The sequence below is a fragment of the Lepidochelys kempii genome, chromosome 4 (genome assembly GCF_965140285.1).
Source record: "Lepidochelys kempii isolate rLepKem1 chromosome 4, rLepKem1.hap1, whole genome shotgun sequence".
In the NCBI taxonomy this organism is placed as follows: Eukaryota; Metazoa; Chordata; order Testudines; family Cheloniidae; genus Lepidochelys; species Lepidochelys kempii.
In genome coordinates, this window is record NC_136383.1 from 53,122,460 (window position 1) to 53,143,020 (window position 20,561).

Consider the following 20,561-nt stretch of genomic DNA (forward strand, 5'->3'; position numbering starts at 1 on the left):
CTGCTGAGACAGGCCTATCATAGATTGCTACTCTGATTAAAAGGTATAGGGAAAGTGCTTTGTACCTTTTTGACAGTGCAGCCATAGCACAATACACCACTAAATCCACATTCACTGATATAGATTTCTCCTAATGTACATGTTATACTGGAATGTAAACATGAACAAGATAGGTAGGACAAACCATTTTCGACTTCTGAGTTGTTCACTATTTGGTATTCATTACTCATAGTGTGGAATTGATCACATAAGTCACATAGTATTGTTTCTGATTGCTCATTGGCTGACAAACATTTTAAATAGGACAGTAACAAATGGTGGACACCAAATATTGAATAACAAATACTCCTGTTAGAACACAAATAATATTGTTCACACAAATACAGCCATTCCACAAACATTTGCAAAAGGAAAATACCACTCACACAAGTATTAATGACAGGTTTCAGAGTAACAGCCGTGTTAGTCTGTATTCGCAAAAAGAAAAGGAGTACTTGTGGCACCTTAGAGACTAACCAATTTATTTGAGCATGAGCTTTCGTGAGCTACAGCTCACTTCATCGGATGCATGCCGTGGAAACTGCAGCAGACTTTATTTATACACAGAGAATATGAAAAAAATTCATAGTTTGTGTGTGTGGTTTTTGGGAGGAGGGAGAGGGGCTGAGAGAACCTGGATTTGTGCAGGAAATGGCCCAACTTTATTATCATGCACATTGTGTAAAGAGTTGTCACTTTGGATGGGCTATCACCAGCAGGAGAGTGAATTTGGGGGGGGGGGGCGGAGGGTGAGAAAACCTGGATTTGTGCTGGAAATGGCCCACCTGATGATCACTTTAGATAAGCTATTACCAGCAGGACAGTGGGGTGGGAGGAGGTATTTTTTCATATTCTCTGTGTATAAATAAAGTCTGCTGCAGTTTCCACGGCATGCATCCGATGAAGTGAGCTGTAGCTCATGAAAGCTCATGCTCAAATAAATTGGTTAGTCTCTAAGGTGCCACAAGTACTCCTTTTCTTTTTACAAGTATTAATGAACAGCAAATAAAAAAAGGACAGAAATATGGCTGACCTGAACTGCTGGCGCATGAACAAATATCTTTGAGCCTGCTTCTGCAACATTCAACCAGCACTATAGAACCATACAGGGCAATAAAATGTAGTAAAGCATTTAAGCATATGCTTAACTTTCAATTAATCCAAATTAACTATGACATTTCTTTAACAAAATACCCTGAAATCTGCAGACTATGTCTATATCAAGCAAAACAAAATTATAGATTGCTCTTCCAAAATTCAGAGTTTATTATTCTTTTTGTGGAAATGAAAATATAATTATAATTGCAGTTTTTAGCAAGACTGGAATGAAACAGAATTCTTGTAATGAGCTCATCTTTAACTCAGATCATGTGTACACAAAAGCAAGATTTTAGCTCTCATTTGTTAAGCACATAGGAAAAAAAGTGGCCAGCATTTTCAATTACCTTTCTGTGTGATCAGTCTTATCCGGATCCACTGAAGTCAATGGCAAATTCCCTTTTCCCTTAATGGTGCTGAACTAGCTTTCATCTTCTCTTCCCCTCATGCAAGGAACTTCTATACTTAAGATTTTGCATCCTCATAGAATGTTGATTACTGGTTGAAGGCTAATATAACTCAATTCCGTATTATTATTAAGAAGGAAGATATCATGCCTGAGCAGATTTGGAAACAGGCCAAAACCTATGATTAGATTTTCTGGATAAGGTACTTGCAAAAGCACCTGTTACCTGAGCACCTCAATCTTTAATGTATTTATCCTCACAACATCCTTGTAAGGTAAGGAATTGCTATTACTCCTGTTTTACATACCGGGAACTGAGGCCTAGAGAGATTAAACTATAGCTTGACTATAGGCCACACAGGAAGTCTGTGGTAGAACAAGGAATTGAATCCAGGTCTCCCAAATGCTGGGTTAGTACCATACCCACTGGGTCATGCTGCCTCACCTTGCCACTTTATTAATATGCCAACTTTACATAGTATACTGAGACTTAAGTATGCGACTACTAAGTGCTGGATTCTGCACTCACATTGCATAGTACTTACTCACATGAGTTGTTCCATTGATATCAGTAAGTAAATAAGTGCTACCCACTCAGAGTAGAGTAGTGGAACAGGGCCCTTAGACTGTACTATGAAATTCAGGAAATGCAAGATTCCCAACCTTAACTGTCACCTTTTTATTGATTATAGTTATTGTTAAGCACAGGGGCTGAATGAGATAAAAGAAAACCACAATTTCTACTCTAAAGAGTCTCCAATTTAAAGCTTGCACATTTAGTGGTCTGATTATGCATTTATACTAGTTTTTGCACAGGTGTATCTTCATTAGCTCTGGTGAAGAAAATCTTGATTTATATTGGTGTGAGAGGAAAAGCAGACGGGCCTATATATTACAAAAGGGTTTTTCCGTCTAGGATCATACAACCCTGATTGCAGTAACACTAGTTAGCAAATAACTTCATACCACGGAAATAAGCTGCATTGTTTTCTTACATTGTGTTTGTAAAACTGTAAACATGGTATACAGGATCGTAGGCTTCCATGTTAAAACTACACATTATTTTATAACACTTGATGAACAAATATAATGTTTTGTGTTATTGCATATATAAGTGTTATGATTAGATGATAAAAATCCCTATTGTGCAAAAGTGTCTCTGGAAACCTGGGGCCAGATCTTCAGCTGGTGTTAATCAGTATGGCTCCAATGAAGCCAAGGAAGCTATGTCAGTTTGCACCAGCTGAGGCTCTGGTCCCTTAACTTTACATTTTCTGATTTTAGTGAGCATAACATTTCAATCTTAGCAGTACATTAGCATCATTTTTGCATTTAATAGCAATACATTGTGCTGAGACTCACTTTTACTTAGGTCATTTATTAAAAAACAAGCTATGTACAAATAATTAGGGACTAGATTGTCAGAGGCTTTTGGGCAGATGAATCGGTGGGAGCAGGGGGCGTAAGGAGTTTTCTCCGCACTCCTTAGGGGCTCCACATAAGGGCCCAGAAAGACCCCAGTTCCTATACTCAGGGAAGCACAAGGACTGCCCCCCTCTGTGTCTCCCTCCTGCTGTGCACCCTTAGGGCCACGAATCCCCTAAAGGAAGCAGGCAGGGGCAGGAAGAGAAGGGTCATGGCATGCTTCTTCTGCATGCTAGAGAACTGGGAGAGGGATTATGCCTCCCCCCGTTCCTCATATGCTGGTGCAGATTTGTACCTAAATGATGGAATTTGGCCCTTAGAGAACTATATTAAAGTAAGGTGAGCTTTTTTCCACAACCAAAAAGGAACAGGCAATGAATAAAGATTTGTAGCAGCCAGCACCAATGAACATCTGCTTATTACTGTGACTAGATTCAGGAACACACCAAAATGTGCCATTTAAAAAGAAGTTTACACTACTGAGAGTGCCATTTTCTGTGATTAAGTAGATTTCTTTGAATTTTTCCAATCCATTTTAATCTCTCTGAATATTCAGCCATATTAGTTCTCTTTGTGAGATGTTCTTGAATGGCTATTAAGTGAGAGTGCTTTCATTTCTTCTGCCCACCTGAAAATGATACAAAGAAAAACAGGAAACAGTAAAAATTCACATGAATTAAGAATAAGATGGTTAACACACCCCACTATAGTGTATAATATAGTCAAATACAAAATAAGGACCAGAAATCATGGTTCAGAAGTGAAGCTGAGTCCCACAGGCCATGGTATTGCATGGTTTTAATGCTGTAGCAAATGGCTTTGCATGAGTCTTGTTTGGAGATTGAGGGTTTTTTTCATAATGATACTTTTGGGGTGTGAAACTATATATTGGTTGAAACTGAAGAAAATGTTGGCATGGATTCCTGTGAAGCACACAGCTCTAGTGTGTAGGTTCACAGAATCCGAGTAAAGCCGCAAGTAGATTATATATGCTCAATCATAAAGAGTACTCTCCTACACCCTCCATTTTAATGGCCATTCAAAAGAACAGAACAAAACCAAGGACACTCTACCTTAGCTTGGTTCTTTTGTTTCAATGGGATTTAAGGGAATAGTTACTTCTACTGAGTTCAAGTCAAATGAGGTTTTCTGTACAGGAAATAGAAATATGTTAACATCACTGCTGTACACATTCAAGCTGTAGAAACCAAATGGAAATATTATAATAATAAATAATAATAAAAGATCTGCTGGTCTTATTTTTAATCTCTGTAATCTATTTTCCTCATACCGATCAGTTTCAATCATATCATTGCATGTTAAAATTGTTCATTCTTTAACATTTCAGTAAGCATTAATTTATTTTTTAATATTAAGGTTACAGATAGATGACTTGAAATGTTAATGTGCCAACATATTATTAACTTTCCATGCATCTTGCCTATAGTCCTCAGAGAACTAAAGAGCACAATCTAAACTGGATAGGCTATGTTCTCTTAGGGTCAGTGACATTTTCAGATGGACTGTCATCTGCTGGTGCTGAACCTCCTGGTGACAGAAAAGTATCTCAGAAAGAGATAGCATTGCAAACCAGGGACCATCATTACTCCAGAAGTGGCTGGCATTGGCCAGGACTGGAGTATAATCCAGGTATCAGGAAAATATGTATATCCTAAAAGGATTAAGGATGTCGTCCACTGGCAGAATCTCACGGGGAGATCTAACAGTGGGTGAAACCTCATTAAACGATCAGTGCAAATCTGAGAGATCACTGAAGAAATTTAAAAATAATAATATAATTACAAAAATATAAGAATAATAAATATAAAAAAGTTTACACTTACTCTTGACTTTTTCCATATACAGCAATAAATAATGACACCACAAATAAGGAGGATCCCAAAGGAAATGCTGAGTCCTATCACTGAATAAGCAAACAAATAGCATTAGTTACTGTGAGTCATCAATAAAGGGAACAAACAAGTACATCCTTTGGCAGGATATAATGGCACAAGAGATAACAGTTATATATTACAGTGAAATCTCGATCTTCAAAAATGAAACTTCAAAATTAAAAAAAAAATCTTGATGAGCACAAAAATGAACCATACATGGTGGCTATGACTGCCTTTTTCTGGACAATGTGACATAACCTAAACCTTAGCAAATCAGCTCAGGAGAACTAACCCCTAACCTCCCCTAAGTGTCTGTTGAACTTCATGAAGGACAGCACTAAGTTTAGAAACATTTTCCCAAACAATAGGTCTATGTTTTATATGAAGACACTCAATGGGATCCAAACTTTTTGACCTGCCCTTGGAAAATGTTTGGAATACAAATGATTTGTGCAGTTTTATTAGAAGTCTATGAACCCAATCTTGTGACATGGCTAGACTCCTTTTAGAGCAGGGGTCTTTTAGAAGTGGTGTGCCGAGTCTTCATTTATTCACTCTAATTTAAGGTTTTGCATGCCAATAATACATTTTAACATTTTTTAGAAGGTCTCTCTCTATAAGTCTATATATTATATACTAAACTACTGTTGTATGTAAACAAGGTTTTCAAAATGTTTAAGAAGCTTCATTTAAAATTAAATTAAAATGCTGATCTTACACCGCCAGCCCGCTCAGCCCGTTGCCGGCCTGGGGTTCCGTTCACCTAGGCCAGCAGCGGGCTGGGCAGGGCCCGCAGCCCGGACCCCAGCTGGCAAGGGGCAGGCAGGCAGGCAGCCAGAACCCCAGACCGGCAGTGGGCTGAGTGGGGGCGGCGGCCGGGATCCCAGACTGGCAGTGTCAGTCTGGAGTTCTGTTTGCTGGCTCCTGCCAGCCAGGGTCCTGGCTGCCAGCCCCGCTCAGCCCACTGCTGGTTTGGGGTCCCAGCCCTGTCCACACAGAGTAGGTACCTAACTTCTCCCTGGTTCTAGCCATTCTCTTCCTCTCTCTGCACTGAGATGAGGGTGGGAGTGTGCTGAGAACAGGGCTGGGGGTGAAGGAGCAGGTTGGGAGTTGGGGTGCAGGGTCTGGCCAGGAGCTAGAATGAGGGAGGGGGCTCAGGGTTGGGGCAGGAAGTTTGGGTAGTTCCCATTTGGTGCAAGGGGTGCAGGTGGGAATGAGGGTGTGTGTGTGGGCAGGAGCTCCCGTTTGGTGCTCAGGGTGGGGGTGGGGTGGTGGGGGGTGCAAGAGTCAGGGCATGAGGTGTGTGGGGGCTGGGTATGTGTGTGGGGTGCCGGAATCAGGGCTGGGGTTGTGGGGGGGTGCAGGTGTCAGGGCACAGGGTTGGGGTGTGGGGGGGTGCAGGGGTGAAGGCAGAGGGCTGTGTGTGTGTGAGGAGGGTTCAAGGGTCAGGGCAGAGGGCTGGGTGTGTGTGAGGAGGGTGAAGGGGTCAGGGCAGAGGGCTGGGGTCGTAGGGGTGCTCCCAGCCTCCTGCCCTGAGCAGTTCATGGCAGGGGGTTGGAGGGGATATGCCCTGATTCCACCCCTTTCCCCAAGGTCCCTGGAGCAGACAGCACACTGCGGCTCCACTTTTACCTCTGCCCCGCTTTTACCTCTCCCCCTCCATAGCAAGGGCCATCAGCTGATCGGCCCCAGGGAGTTAGAGAAGGAGGGGCAGGAACCCAGCACACTGGGGGAAGAGGTGGGGGGAGGGGGAAGCTTGCCTGCCCTGCAAGGAGAGAGCGGTGGGCGGGAAGCGGAAAAAAGCAGGCCGGGCCGGGCAAGATTTTTAGTGGCATGCTGCTGTCTGCCCAGGTCCAGCAGACAGAAGCGTGCCATTAAAAATTGGCTTGCGTGCCATGTTTGGCACATGTGCCATAGATTGCCCACCCCATTTTAGAGCAAGGTAGCCTTACCAGTACATGCCTTTTGCAGGATTTCAAGCATTAACTTCCTGCAATTTGTTTCATTCCATTTTTTCTTTCAGATTTACTTTCATTTTCACATTGTTTTCAGAAGATAGATGAGATACATGACCCAAGGTGAAGCCATTTAGTAGCCACAGCGTGGCTCTTCCATCCATAGAAAAAACAGGGTGTCATAAAGTTGAGGTGAACTGGTTAAAAATAAAGGTTTCAGAGTGGTAGCCGTGTTAGTCTGTCAGCAAAAACAACGAGGAGTCCTTGTGGCACCTCAGAGACTAACAAATTTATTTGGGCATAAGCTTTCGTGGACTAGAACCCACTTCATCAGATGCATACAGTGGAAAATACAGCAGCAAGTATAAATACATGAAAAGATGTGAATTGCCTTACCAAGTGTGAGGTTAGTCTAATGAGACAATTCAATTGACAGCAGAATACCAAGGGAAGAAAAATAACTTTTGAAGTGGTAATGAGAGTGGCCCATTTCAGACAGTTGACAAGAAGGTGTGAATAACAGTAGGGGAAAATTAGTATTGGGGAAATTAGGTTTAGGTTTTATAATGACCCAATCACTCCCAGTCTTTATTCAGGCCTAATCTGATGGTATCTAGTTTGCAAATTAATTCCAGTTCTGCAATTCCGGTTTTCACGTTGGAGTCTGTTTTTGAAGTTTTGTTGTTGAAGAATTGCCACTTTTAGGTCTGTTATTGAGTGACCAGGGAGATTGAAGTGTTCTCCTACTGGTTTTTGAATGTTATGATTCCTGATGTCAGATTTGTGTCCATTTATTCTTTTGCATAGAGACTGTCTGGTTTGGGCAATGTACATTGCAGAGGGGCATTGTTGGCACATATCACATTGGTAGATGTGCAGGTGAACAAGCCCCTGATGGTGTGGCTGATGTGGTTAGGTCCTATGATGGTGTCCCTTGAATAGATATTTGGATAGAGTTGGCACCGGGGTTTGTTGCAGGGTTTGGTTCCTGTGTTGGTTTTTTTGTGGTGTGGTGTGTAGTTGCTGGTGAGTTTTTGCTTCAGGGTGGTGGGCTGTCTGTAAGCGAGGACTGGCCTGTCCCCCAAGGTCTGTGAGAGTGAGGGATCATCCTTCAGGATATGATGTAGATCCTTGATGATGCGCTGGAGAGGTTTTAGTTGGGGGTTGTAGGTGACAGCTAGAATGTCACTTAAAGACTTAAAGTTACAGAGACGCCATCACTTACACTAGTTTAAATCTGCAAGTGGCCCATGCCCCATGCTGCAGAAGATGGCAAAAAATAACAAAACCCAAAAGCAAACAAAACAAAACAGGGTTTCTGCCAATCTGACCCAAGGGAAAATTTCTTCCCAACCCCAGATATGCTGGTCAGTTGGACCCTGAGCATTTTGGCAAGACCCAGTGGCCAGACACCTGGGAAAGAATTCTCTGTAGTAACTTAGATCCCTCCCAATCTAGTGCCTCGTCATCAGCCGTTGGGTATATTTGCTGCTAGCAGTCATAGACAGGCTACATACCATTGTAGGCAGTCTCATCACAGGATCCCCTCTACAAATTTATCAAACTCAGTCTCGAAGCCAGTTAGGTTTTTCTCCCCCACTGCTCCCCTTGGAAGGCTGTTCCAGAACTTCACTCCTCTGATAGTTAGAAACCTTCATCTAATTTCAAACTTAAACTTATTGATGGCCAGTTTATAGCCATTTGTTTTTGTGTCAACATTGGCCCTTAACTTAAATAACTCCCTCACGGTATTTATCCCCCTTGTGAAGTGCTGGGAGTGGAAGGTGCTTAGTACCACCTCATGGGATCTGACCCCCCCAAATCCATCAGAATAGATGTTTCTTTAAAAGCCAATAATTCAGGTCCTGTAATTAAATGGTATAATTTTGACTGAGTGTTTGTCTTTTCAATAAATTCCTGAATGTAACCACTTACAGAAGGTTTACAATTCAAGGCAGAGATTCCCTACTCTTGGACCATAGAGAGAGCTGGCTAGTCTCATATTGTTGGCTCCTCTTCCTCGCTTCAGCCAGAGTCCTGCACTTAGGATGGAAGAATCCCATGCACCGCTACAGACTAGGGACCGAATGGCTAGGCAGCAGTTCTGCAAAAAAGGACCTAGGGGTTACAGTGGACGAGAAGCTGAATATGAGTCAACAGTGTGCCCCTGTTGCCAAGAAGGCTAACGGCACTTTGGGCTGTATAAGTAGGGGCATTGCCAGCAGATCGAGGGACGTGATCGTTCCCCTCTATTCGACACTGGTGAGGCCTCATTGGAGTACTGTGTTCAGTTTTGGGCCCCACACTACAAGAAGGATGTGGAAAAATTGGAAAACATCCAGCGGAGGGCAACAAAAATAATTAGGGGACTGGAATACATGACTTATGAGAAGAGGCTGAGGGAACTGGGATTGTTTAGTCTGAGGAAGAGAAGAATGAGGGGGGATTTGATAGCTGCTTTCAACTACCTGAAAGAGGGTTCCAAAGAAGATGGAACTAGACTGTTCTCAATGGTAGCGGATGACAGAACGAGGAGTAATGGTCTCAAGTTGCAGTGGGGGAGGTTTAGGTTGGATATTAGGAAAAACTTTTTCACTAGGAGGGTGGTGAAGCACTGGAATGCGTTACCCAGGGAGGTGGTGGAATCTCCTTCCTTAGGAGTTTTTAAGGTCAGGCTTGACAAAGCCCTGGCTGGGATGATTTAGTTGGGGATTGGCCCTGCTTTGAGCAGGGGGTTGGACTATATGACCTCCTGAGGTCCTTTCTAACCCTGATATTCTATGATTCTATGATAAGACAACTACAATACATAAAACCCTTGTTTAATTTCTGTAGAAGCAACTGCTGTAGTAGCCACAGAGATGTTATGTAATTGTGGAGGGGAGAGGTTCCATGAAACAATTCCTCTGTTAAAAGGTGGTCCACACTATGAAAAAAGCTTATGAACCTTTGCTTAAGGCATCTGAGTACTGTAAAACCTCAGCAAAAAGTTCTGTTTAAGGAGTTAAATGAGAAAACATCACATAGTAGGGGAAAAACACACTAATAAGTGGTTTCTGAGGAGCAGCCGTGTTAGTCTGTATTCGCAAAAAGGAAAGGAGTACTTGTGGCACCTTAGAGACTAACCAATTTATTTGAGCATAAGCTTTCGTGAGCCATCCAATGAAGCGAGCTGTAGCTCACGAAAGCTTATGCTCAGATAAATTGGTTAGTCTCTAAGGTGCCACAAGACCTCCTTTTCTTTTTACACTAATAACTATAGCTAGTCACAAAACCAAAAAGTATGTTTGAAAAGTAATAGTAACATTTTCCTTTGTTTTGTCTCTCCTAGCCACTCACCACACTCTCCCATACTGAACCCCAGCCTTGGCATACAAGGAGTAATTGGAATTAGGGTAGTCAGTGAGAAAAAAAAGATACTGAAGTTATTATTAAAATAAAAATAAATCAATAGTACTTCAGTGGATACTAACTACTAATATAGCACAATGCATTATTATTAGTCAGATGAATATACAACAATAATATTAAGGTTTGCACTTAAAGAAAAAGTCCTCTAAAATTTCCTTTATAGATACAGTTCTTTTCAGGCTATTCTGGGCATGCAATATAATGTCTATTCTTCAAAACTTGCAATGGTAAATGACTTAGGCACCTAAAGAGGCAGATCAGTGCCTAAAGACCTTTGATCTGGACCTCTGGGATCAGATCCCCATCCCTGAACTGGGGAACTTTTTATCTTAGATACTATGGTGATAGGCAGCAGTATAAAAACTAAGTGCCTACCACGTGAAATCAATCGCCGTAACAAAGCCCCTATAGATTTCATGGAGTCATTGACACTTCTCGCTTTTGGGGTCAAAACTGCTTGGGACAGATTAAGAGTACATAAGGGGATTAGTGTCGTGAGCATTCTTATTCATAGATTCTAAGGCCAGAAGGGACCACTGTGAACATCTAGTCCAGGGGTTCTCAAACTGCGGGGTCAGGACCCCTCAGGGGGTCGTGAGGTTATTACATGGGGGGTCATGAGCTGTCAGCCTCCACCACGAACTCCGCTTTGGCTCCAGCATTTATAATGGTGTTTAAAATATAAAGAAGTGTTTTTAATTTATAAGGGGGTGGGTCTCACTCAGAGGCTTGCTATGTGAAAAGGGGTCACCAGTACAATAGTTTGAGAACCACTGATCTAGTCTGATCTCCTGTGTAACACAGGCCATAGAAATCCTCCCCGCTCCCGCCAAAAATCCTTTTGAACTAAAACATAACTTTTAAAAAACATCCAGTCTTAATGTCTGTTCTTCAAAACTTGCAATGGTAAAAGAAACCCAGCAGTGAGAAAGACATGGGAAGCCTATTGGAAAGTCGAAATATACATATTAAAGTTGTTGACATACCTAGTCCAGATAATTGCTGTTCTTTCTCTATGGAAAAAAAACAAAAAAAACAACAAATTTAATTTTGAGGGGAAAAATAGGCTCTTTGGAGGCAGGGGCCTCGCTTTCTTTTGTGCTTGTACAGCATCTAGCATGATGTGGGTGCTACCAGAAACAAATAATAACATGCAACTTCTCTGTCACAGTTAGTAAGTTCCCTTCCAGCTATTAATTACTGCGTGCTTATATTCACGCTGAGCACTTTGCTTGTATGCTGCATCCCATTTCACCCTCCCTACATCTTTCTTTTGTCTAGACTATAAGCTCTCTGGGGCAGGGACTGTTTCTCCTTACATGTTCATACAGCACTTAGTGCAATGAGGCCCCAATCCTGACAGTAGCCTTCAGCTCCACTGTAATACAAAAAACTATTAATAATACTCTGTTACTAATGAGGTAAGGTGGATCCTGACAATGGGGGTTCAGGTGGAGAGGAGCATGAGGGTGCGGCCTGATGTCACTTCTCCTTCCTGACTTTCTTCTGGTTATTCCACTCTCTGCCTCAGGTATGGTGCAGTGAGAAGCACAGAGCAGACAGCTGGGATGGGGGAAGGAAATCCAGCAGCCATCTGCAGGGCAAGCAGAACAGCTCTAATAGCTGCTGGAGGAGAATAATACACCTCAAAAAACCCATCTAACTCTGGCTTTGAGGCCCTACCATGACAAGAGCATAGCTCTCAAGCTTCGTGAAGCTCTGTGATTTTAGGTAAATTGTTACTTAAGTTAATTTGCATAGATATACATAGTTTGCATACAGGCACAAACTTCCATACAAATTGTGGCATTAGTGCTTGTGAAAGGCATTGGTTTGACACCAGATTTCCCTTACAAGATTCCCTCTAAAGCAGCAGGAGCAGGTTTGGGGAGGCAGGACTTTATTTCTTACATCACTCAGAAGACGGGGGAGGTCTTGTGGGGACCTCAGAAACAGCTTTGTGGAGAGCCAAGGATAACCAAGGGATCACAGTTCATTGGAAGGATGGAGTCTGTGAGTTATTGGAGTGAAGCTGGGGGAGAGGGGGTAACGACACAGTGACATTAGCCCCATTCCCCCATATTCTGTTCTCCCGTTAGGTCATTTCCCACACAGCAACTCCTACTCCTCCCGCAGCTCATATCCCCTCTGAGCTCACTTCATATCTCCTGTCCTCAATGGTTTCTGCTCCCCATCATTCCTGCTCCCTCTCAACAGCTCCTGCTTCCTCTCCTTAGTTCCCCTCAGTAACCCATCTGTTCCTCACAAATAGCTCCAGCTGCTTTCCATAGCTCCCCTGTCTCCTCCACTTACCCTGACAGTTGGGTTCTGCTGCTACCTCCTGCCTTCTGTGAGCCAGATTAAGGGCTAGACACAAGAGGCACAGGCTGAGGGCTCATTACTAAAATCCTGTGTTGTCTTAGAGTCTACATTTTTATTTTTAAAATTGATGATTGCAAAGAAAAGCTTGAAGATGTGACGAGAGTATAATCAATGTCTCAATGAGGTTTATAATACTGCAGTTACTTCCTCAAATCAAATCACTGAGGCATTATTAGCTCTTTGGCCAGCAAGTACACTCTGGCCAAAATTACCTTGATATAACAGAAGCTGCATCAGGCCGCAAAGGACTGCTTAGCTTAAACCTGGACTGAGCCCTGCACTTTCTGAAACTGGGGATAGCAAGATCTTTGCTGAATCTCTAAGACTGTAGTGCAGGCATTTTAAGGGCACCTTCACGGCACCTTCTTGAATGGTGATTTAAGGAGCAGGTCTTAACAGCAGTTAAGAAAAGGAGCCTTATACCATCTCATTGCACTAGGAAGGATGAATGGGCAAAGAAAACCCTTAGTTCTTTTCTGTCTATGCAATGTGACTTTGATGAAGAAATCTGATTTGAGGGGGAAATTTGAAAGAGTCCATCACTGCAGGAGTGGCAGGAAGAGCAGAAAATAGTGACTTAACAGGACTAGAGTGTGCATAGTGAGGGGAGAACGGATTCAACATTGTAAGGAAATAATGAGTTAAAAAAAACAGACCTGGCCCCAAAGGCAGGTTGACTAAATTGTTGTCCTTATGCACTATGGCCACCGTCGTTTCCCCCGTCGTGTCTGGGACGGTCACCTCCATGACGGGCGCTACCGTCGTCTTCCCCGTCGTGTCTGGGACGGTCGCCTCAATGATGTTCTCTTCCACTGCCATCACATCTCCTAAATCTTGTGCACACATAATATTAAAGGAAAAAAATTATCACTGGTGGGGCTGATAGCAGTGCCTTTTATTAACTCTATCAGACACTTTCCTTAGAAGACTCTGGTTTCAGCTGCTTATAACTTTGCCCAACTTTAATGATTCAGGCTGAGCTTTTTGGAAAGTTTCAGCTAAAGTGGTTTGCCCATTTAAGCAACATTTTACCCCTGTGAAAAATATTCTTACATCCTTTTCTTCTACATGGGCTAGCCCCCTATGCTTTGGAGCAAAGACTTGATATTTGAATAGAGTCACACTGGTACTGGGATTGTGCCTTTTGCCCTCGCTGTGAAAATCTGCCTAAATCTGGCTAAGTTATAAACCTCTGAAAAATCTCAGTTTGCACACATTCAGCAGCGTGCACTGAATGCCCAGGGATATAGGAACTGAGCAGGATTTGCGCTGCACTTGCTCCTCCTGCCCACTGACAGCTGCTGTGGTGCCTGACGCCAAAACTAAGAGCAGAGAGACTGTCTGCAATTACTCAGTGCTGGCACTACTCCCCCTGCTGGCCCCCAGGAAAGGTGAAAGCTGCCTGACTCAAATCCTGAAGGGCCAGAGCTGGGCTGGGAAGAAGTCAGAACAGAGGAGCAGAGATGGGCTGTGGGAAGGGGTAGGGAATAAGATGAGGGTGGGGAGGAGACAAACTGTGGGATACATGCTAAAGGACAGGGACAGACAGAACTGCAGAAAGGCCTGTAACCACTGCAGCACACTCCCTTCCAGAACCTGGACTGCAACCCAGGATTTCCTTATGTCATCATTCCATCGCTGTCTAGCAAATAACTGCAAAACCCACTGGCAAAGTGCATGTCTGATCCCATCTAGTGGCTGGTTCACATAGCAGATAACAACCTATTACTGCTAGCAGTTATCCCATTAGTTCGTATTTTAGAGTTCTATGCTGTGGCCCTAAAGGTTACAATCCTGCTAATGACAAATAGGAGGGTCAGTATTGTTCCACATGATAGTTTTGTTGAGGTTTGTTTGTGCTTTTAAAAGTATAGGAAAGTACCTACAAAAATCTATGTTAAAAGAATGTTAAAGGTGCAAAGTCAAGCTTGTAAAAGTTAGGAAATACCAGAAGTCAGGTTGAATTCATCTTCCTTGCATGTAAGCAGCATTATACACACTTTAATCACACATTACTATTTCCACAAGACCTCTGCCTCATTCAGTGTATGCACAAGGGGGCTCCTCTTTATGAAGAACGGAAAGGGGATGAAAGAAGAGAGAAATTTAGATAAGTAGAAGGAAGGAAAAGTTAACCAGAGGGACAACAAACACTGGATTACACTGAAAGAGAGAGAGACAGAGACAGAACCCAAAATGTAATGAGGGAAAAGAAGTAGAAAAAGAATGTCATGGTAAATTATTATATTTTATTATTGAAATGGCAGTCAAATATAAATGATACTGTACAGGAAGACAAGTAAAACAATTCATATATAATGTACATCAAATACAATTTTATCTATAGCGTTATCTATAGTGAGTAATGCGATGAGAAAGATTCACCTGGCATCACTGCATGAAAAATTAAATCAATCTATGTTTGAAATAGTTAAATGTCTACCTTGGGTAAAATCCTGCCCCTAGTAAAGTCAACAGGAGTTTTGTCATTGATTATCTTCAACTGTCCCCATGTATTTTACTTATAAATATGAAAAAAATGTATTTGGCAATGTCTTCTTCCACCTTCTGCCACTACCAGCAGATCTGCATTGATAAAGGCAGAAGCACATGCTAGCCCCTTTCGAAGGCTGTAGCTGGAGCCAATCTGCCTTACTGTCTCCAAGGAGCATTGTGCCCCAGTGCTGCTAGACCCAGCTATATGCTATGGTGCCTACATGACTTAGGCACCTAAAGAGGCAGATCAGTGCCTAAAGACCTTTGATCTGGACCTCTGGGATCAGATCCCCATCCCTGAACTGGGGAACTTTTTATCTTAGATACTATGGTGATAGGCAGCAGTATAAAAACTAAGTGCCTACCACGTGAAATCAATCGCCGTAACAAAGCCCCTATAGATTTCATGGAGTCATTGACACTTCTCGCTTTTGGGGTCAAAACTGCTTGGGACAGATTAAGAGTACATAAGGGGATTAGTGTCGTGAGCATTCTTATTCATAGATTCTAAGGCCAGAAGGGACCACTGTGAACATCTAGTCCAGGGGTTCTCAAACTGCGGGGTCAGGACCCCTCAGGGGGTCGTGAGGTTATTACATGGGGGGTCATGAGCTGTCAGCCTCCACCACGAACTCCGCTTTGGCTCCAGCATTTATAATGGTGTTTAAAATATAAAGAAGTGTTTTTAATTTATAAGGGGGTGGGTCTCACTCAGAGGCTTGCTATGTGAAAAGGGGTCACCAGTACAATAGTTTGAGAACCACTGATCTAGTCTGATCTCCTGTGTAACACAGGCCATAGAAATCCTCCCCGCTCCCGCCAAAAATCCTTTTGAACTAAAACATAACTTTTAAAAAACATCCAGTCTTAATGTCTGTTCTTCAAAACTTGCAATGGTAAAAGAAACCCAGCAGTGAGAAAGACATGGGAAGCCTATTGGAAAGTCGAAATATACATATTAAAGTTGTTGACATACCTAGTCCAGATAATTGCTGTTCTTTCTCTATGGAAAAAAAACAAAAAAAACAACAAATTTAATTTTGAGGGGAAAAATAGGCTCTTTGGAGGCAGGGGCCTCGCTTTCTTTTGTGCTTGTACAGCATCTAGCATGATGTGGGTGCTACCAGAAACAAATAATAACATGCAACTTCTCTGTCACAGTTAGTAAGTTCCCTTCCAGCTATTAATTACTGCGTGCTTATATTCACGCTGAGCACTTTGCTTGTATGCTGCATCCCATTTCACCCTCCCTACATCTTTCTTTTGTCTAGACTATAAGCTCTCTGGGGCAGGGACTGTTTCTCCTTACATGTTCATACAGCACTTAGCGCAATGAGGCCCCAATCCTGACAGTAGCCTTCAGCTCCACTGTAATACAAAAAACTATTAATAATACTCTGTTACTAATGAGGTAAGGTGGATCCTGACAGTGTGGGTTCAGGTGGAGAGGAGCACGAGGGTGCGGCCTGATGTCACTTCTCCTTCCTGACTTTCTTCTGGTTACTCCACTCTCTGCCTCAGGTATGGTGCAGTGAGAAGCACAGAGCAGACAGCTGGGATGGGGGAAGGAAATCCAGCAGCCATCTGCAGGGCAAGCAGAACAGCTCTAATAGCTGCTGGAGGAGAATAATACACCTCAAAAAACCCATCTAACTCTGGCTTTGAGGCCCTACCATGACAAGAGCATAGCTCTCAAGCTTCGTGAAGCTCTGTGATTTTAGGTAAATTGTTACTTAAGTTAATTTGCATAGATATACATAGTTTGCATACAGGCACAAACTTCCATACAAATTGTGGCATTAGTGCTTGTGAAAGGCATTGGTTTGACACCAGATTTCCCTTACAAGATTCCCTCTAAAGCAGCAGGAGCAGGTTTGGGGAGGCAGGACTTTATTTCTTACATCACTCAGAAGACGGGGGAGGTCTTGTGGGGACCTCAGAAACAGCTTTGTGGAGAGCCAAGGATAACCAAGGGATCACAGTTCATTGGAAGGATGGAGTCTGTGAGTTATTGGAGTGAAGCTGGGGGAGAGGGGGGTAACGACACAGTGACATTAGCCCCATTCCCCCATATTCTGTTCTCCCGTTAGGTCATTTCCCACAGCAACTCCTACTCCTCCCGCAGCTCATATCCCCTCTGAGCTCACTTCATATCTCCTGTCCTCAATGGTTTCTGCTCCCCATCATTCCTGCTCCCTCTCAACAGCTCCTGCTTCCTCTCCTTAGTTCCCCTCAGTAACCCATCTGTTCCTCACAAATAGCTCCAGCTGCTTTCCATAGCTCCCCTGTCTCCTCCACCTACCCTGACAGTTGGGTTCTGCTGCTACCTCCTGCCTTCTGTGAGCCAGATTAAGGGCTAGACACAAGAGGCACAGGCTGAGGGCTCATTACTAAAATCCTGTGTTGTCTTAGAGTCTACATTTTTATTTTTAAAATTGATGATTGCAAAGAAAAGCTTGAAGATGTGACAAGAGTATAATCAATGTCTCAATGAGGTTTATAATACTGCAGTTACTTCCTCAAATCAAATCACTGAGGCATTATTAGCTCTTTGGCCAGCAAGTACACTCTGGCCAAAATTACCTTGATATAACAGAAGCTGCATCAGGCCGCAAAGGACTGCTTAGCTTAAACCTGGACTGAGCCCTGCACTTTCTGAAACTGGGGATAGCAAGATCTTTGCTGAATCTCTAAGACTGTAGTGCAGGCATTTTAAGGGCACCTTCACGGCACCTTCTTGAATGGTGATTTAAGCAGCAGGTCTTAACAGAAGAGAAGAATGAGGGGGGATTTGATAGCTGCTTTCAACTACCTGAGAGGTAGTTCCAGAGAGGATGGTTCTAGACTATTCTCAGTAGTGGAAGAGGACAGGACAAGGAGTAATGGTCTCAAGTTGCAGTTGGGGAGGTTTAGGTTGGATATTAGGAAAAACTTTTTCACTAGGAGGGTGGTGAAACACTGGAATGCGTTGCCTAGGGACGTGGTGGAATCTCCTTCCTTAGAAGTTTTTAAGGTCAGGCTTGACAAAGCCCTGGCTGGGATGATTTAATTGGGTATGGGTCCTGCTTTTGAGCAGGGGGTTGGACTAGATGACCTCCTGAGGTCCCTTCCAACCCTGATATTCTATGATTCTATGATTCTATGAACAGCAGTTAAGAAAAGGAGCCTTGTACCATCTCATTGCACTAGGAAGGATGAATGGGCAAAGAAAACCCTTAGTTCTTTTCTGTCTAAGCAATGTGACTTTGAGGAAGAAATCTTATTTGAGGGGGAAATTTGCAAGAGTCCATCACTGCAGGAGTGGCAGGAAGAGCAGAAAATAGTGACTTAACAGGACTAGAGTGTGCATAGTGAGGGGAGAACGGATTCAACATTGTAAGGAAATAATGAGTTAAAAAAAACAGACCTGGCCCCAAAGGCAGGTTGACTAAATTGTTGTCCTTATGCACTATGGCCACCGTCGTCTCCCCCGTCGTGTCTGGGACGGTCGCCTCCGTGACGGGCGCCACCGTCGTCTCCCCCCTCGTGTCTGGGACGGTCGACTCCGTGACGGGCGCCACCGTCGTCTCCCCCCTCGTGTCTGGGACGGTCGACTCCATGACGGGCGCCACCGTCGTCTCCCCCCTCGTGTCTGGGACGGTCGACTCCATGACGGGCGCCACCGTCGTCTCCCCCCTCGTGTCTGGGACAGTCGACTCTGTGACGGGCGCCACCGTCGTCTCCCCCATCGTGTCTGGGACGGTCGTCTCCGTGACGGGCGCCACTGTCGTCTCCCCCGTCGTGTCTGGGACGGTCGCCGCAGTGATGTTCTCTGCCACTGCCATCATAACTACTAAATTTTGTGCATTCATAATATTAAAAGAAAAAAAATTATCACTGGTGGGGCTGATAGCAGTGCCTTTTATTAACTCTATCAGACACTTTCCTTAGAAGACTCTGGTTTCAGCTGCTTATAATTTTGCCCAACTTTAATGATTCAGGCTGAGCTTTTTGGAAAGTTTCAGATAAAGTGATTTGCCCATTTAAGCAACATTTTACCCCTGTGAAAAATATTCTTACATCCTTTTCTCCTACATGGGCTAGCCCCCTATGCTTTGGAGCAAAGACTTGATATTTGAATAGAGTCACACTGGTACTGGGATTGTGCCTTTTGCCCTCGCTGTGAAAATCTGCCTAAATCTGGCTAAGTTATAAACCTCTGAAAAATCTCAGTTTGCACACATTCAGCAGCGTGCACTGAATGCCCAGGGCTACAGGAACTGAGCAGGATTTGCGCTGCACTTGCTCCTCCTGCCCACTGACAGCTGCTGTGGTGCCAGACGCCAAAACTAAGAGCAGAGAGACTGTCTGCAATTACTCAGTGCTGGCACTACTCCCCCTGCTGGCCCCCAGGAAAGGTGAAAGCTGCCTGACTCAAATCCTGAAGGGCCAGAGCTTGGCTGGGAAGAAGTCAGAACAGAGGAGCAGAGATGGGCTGTGGGAAGGGGTAGGGAATAAGATGAGGGTGGGGAGGAGACAAACTGTGGGATACATGCTAAAGGACAGGGACAGACAGAACTGCAGAAAGGCCTGTAACCACTGCAGCACACTCCCTTCCAGAACCTGGACTGCAACCCAGGATTTCCTTATGTCATCATTCCATCGCTGTCTAGCAAATAACTGCAAAACCCACTGGCAAAGTGCATGTCTGATCCCATCTAGCGGCTGGTTCACATAGCAGATAACAACCTATTACTGCTAGCAGTTATCCCATTAGTTCGTATTTTAGAGTTCTATGCTGTGGCCCTAAAGGTTACAATCCTGCTAATGACAAATAGGAGGGTCAGTATTGTTCCACATGTTAGTTTTGCTGAGGTTTGTTTGTGCTTTTAAAAGTATAGGAAAGTACCTACAAAAATCTATGTTAAAAGAATGTTAAAGGTGCAAAGTCAAGTTTGTAAAAGTTAGGAAATACCAGAAGTCAGGTTGAATTCATCTTTCTTGTATGTAAGCAGCATTATACACACTTTAATCACACATTACTATTTCCACAAGACCTCTGCCTCATTCAGTGTATGCACAAGGGGGCTCCTCTTTATGAAGAACGGAAAGGGGATGAAAGAAGAGAGAAATTTAGATAAGTAGAAGGAAGGAAAAGTTAACCAGAGGGACAACAAACACTGGATTACACTGAAAGAGAGAGAGACAGAGACAGAACCCAAAATGTAATGAGGGAAAAGAAGTAGAAAAAGAATGTCATGGTAAATTATTATATTTTATTATTGAAATGGCAGTCAAATATAAATGATACTGTACAGGAAGACAAGTAAAACAATTCATATATAATGTACATCAAATACAATTTTATCTATAGCGTTGTCTATAGTGAGTAATGCGATGAGAAAGATTCACCTGGCATCACTGCATGAAAAATTAAATCAATCTATGTTTGAAATAGTTAAATGTCTACCTTGG

The 20,561-nt window shown here is 43.3% G+C and overlaps 1 protein-coding gene across 5 annotated transcripts in view; it reads right to left on the reverse strand.

The window, feature by feature from the left end:
* Positions 1-1,281: 1,281 nt before the first annotated feature.
* The window catches only part of LOC140910424 (uncharacterized), a 28,188-nt gene continuing 8,908 nt past the window's right edge, over positions 1,282-20,561 (reverse strand). The window contains exons 2-8 of one of the 5 annotated variants that reach the window (XM_073341230.2): positions 18,514-18,936; positions 16,084-16,110; positions 13,268-13,444; positions 11,216-11,242; positions 4,813-4,892; positions 4,042-4,117; positions 1,282-3,596 (exon numbers count right to left, since the gene is read on the reverse strand). In XM_073341230.2, coding sequence (XP_073197331.1) covers positions 4,043-4,117; positions 4,813-4,892; positions 11,216-11,242; positions 13,268-13,444; positions 16,084-16,110; positions 18,514-18,936 — 809 coding nt within the window. In that variant the 3' untranslated portion in view covers positions 1,282-3,596; position 4,042. Of the gene's footprint in view, positions 3,597-4,041; positions 4,118-4,812; positions 7,016-7,088; positions 10,184-11,215; positions 11,243-13,267; positions 13,445-16,083; positions 16,111-18,513; positions 18,940-20,561 lie in introns of those variants that run through there. The other 4 variants (XM_073341229.2, XM_073341231.2, XM_073341232.2 and 1 more) reach the window with 4 other exon arrangements.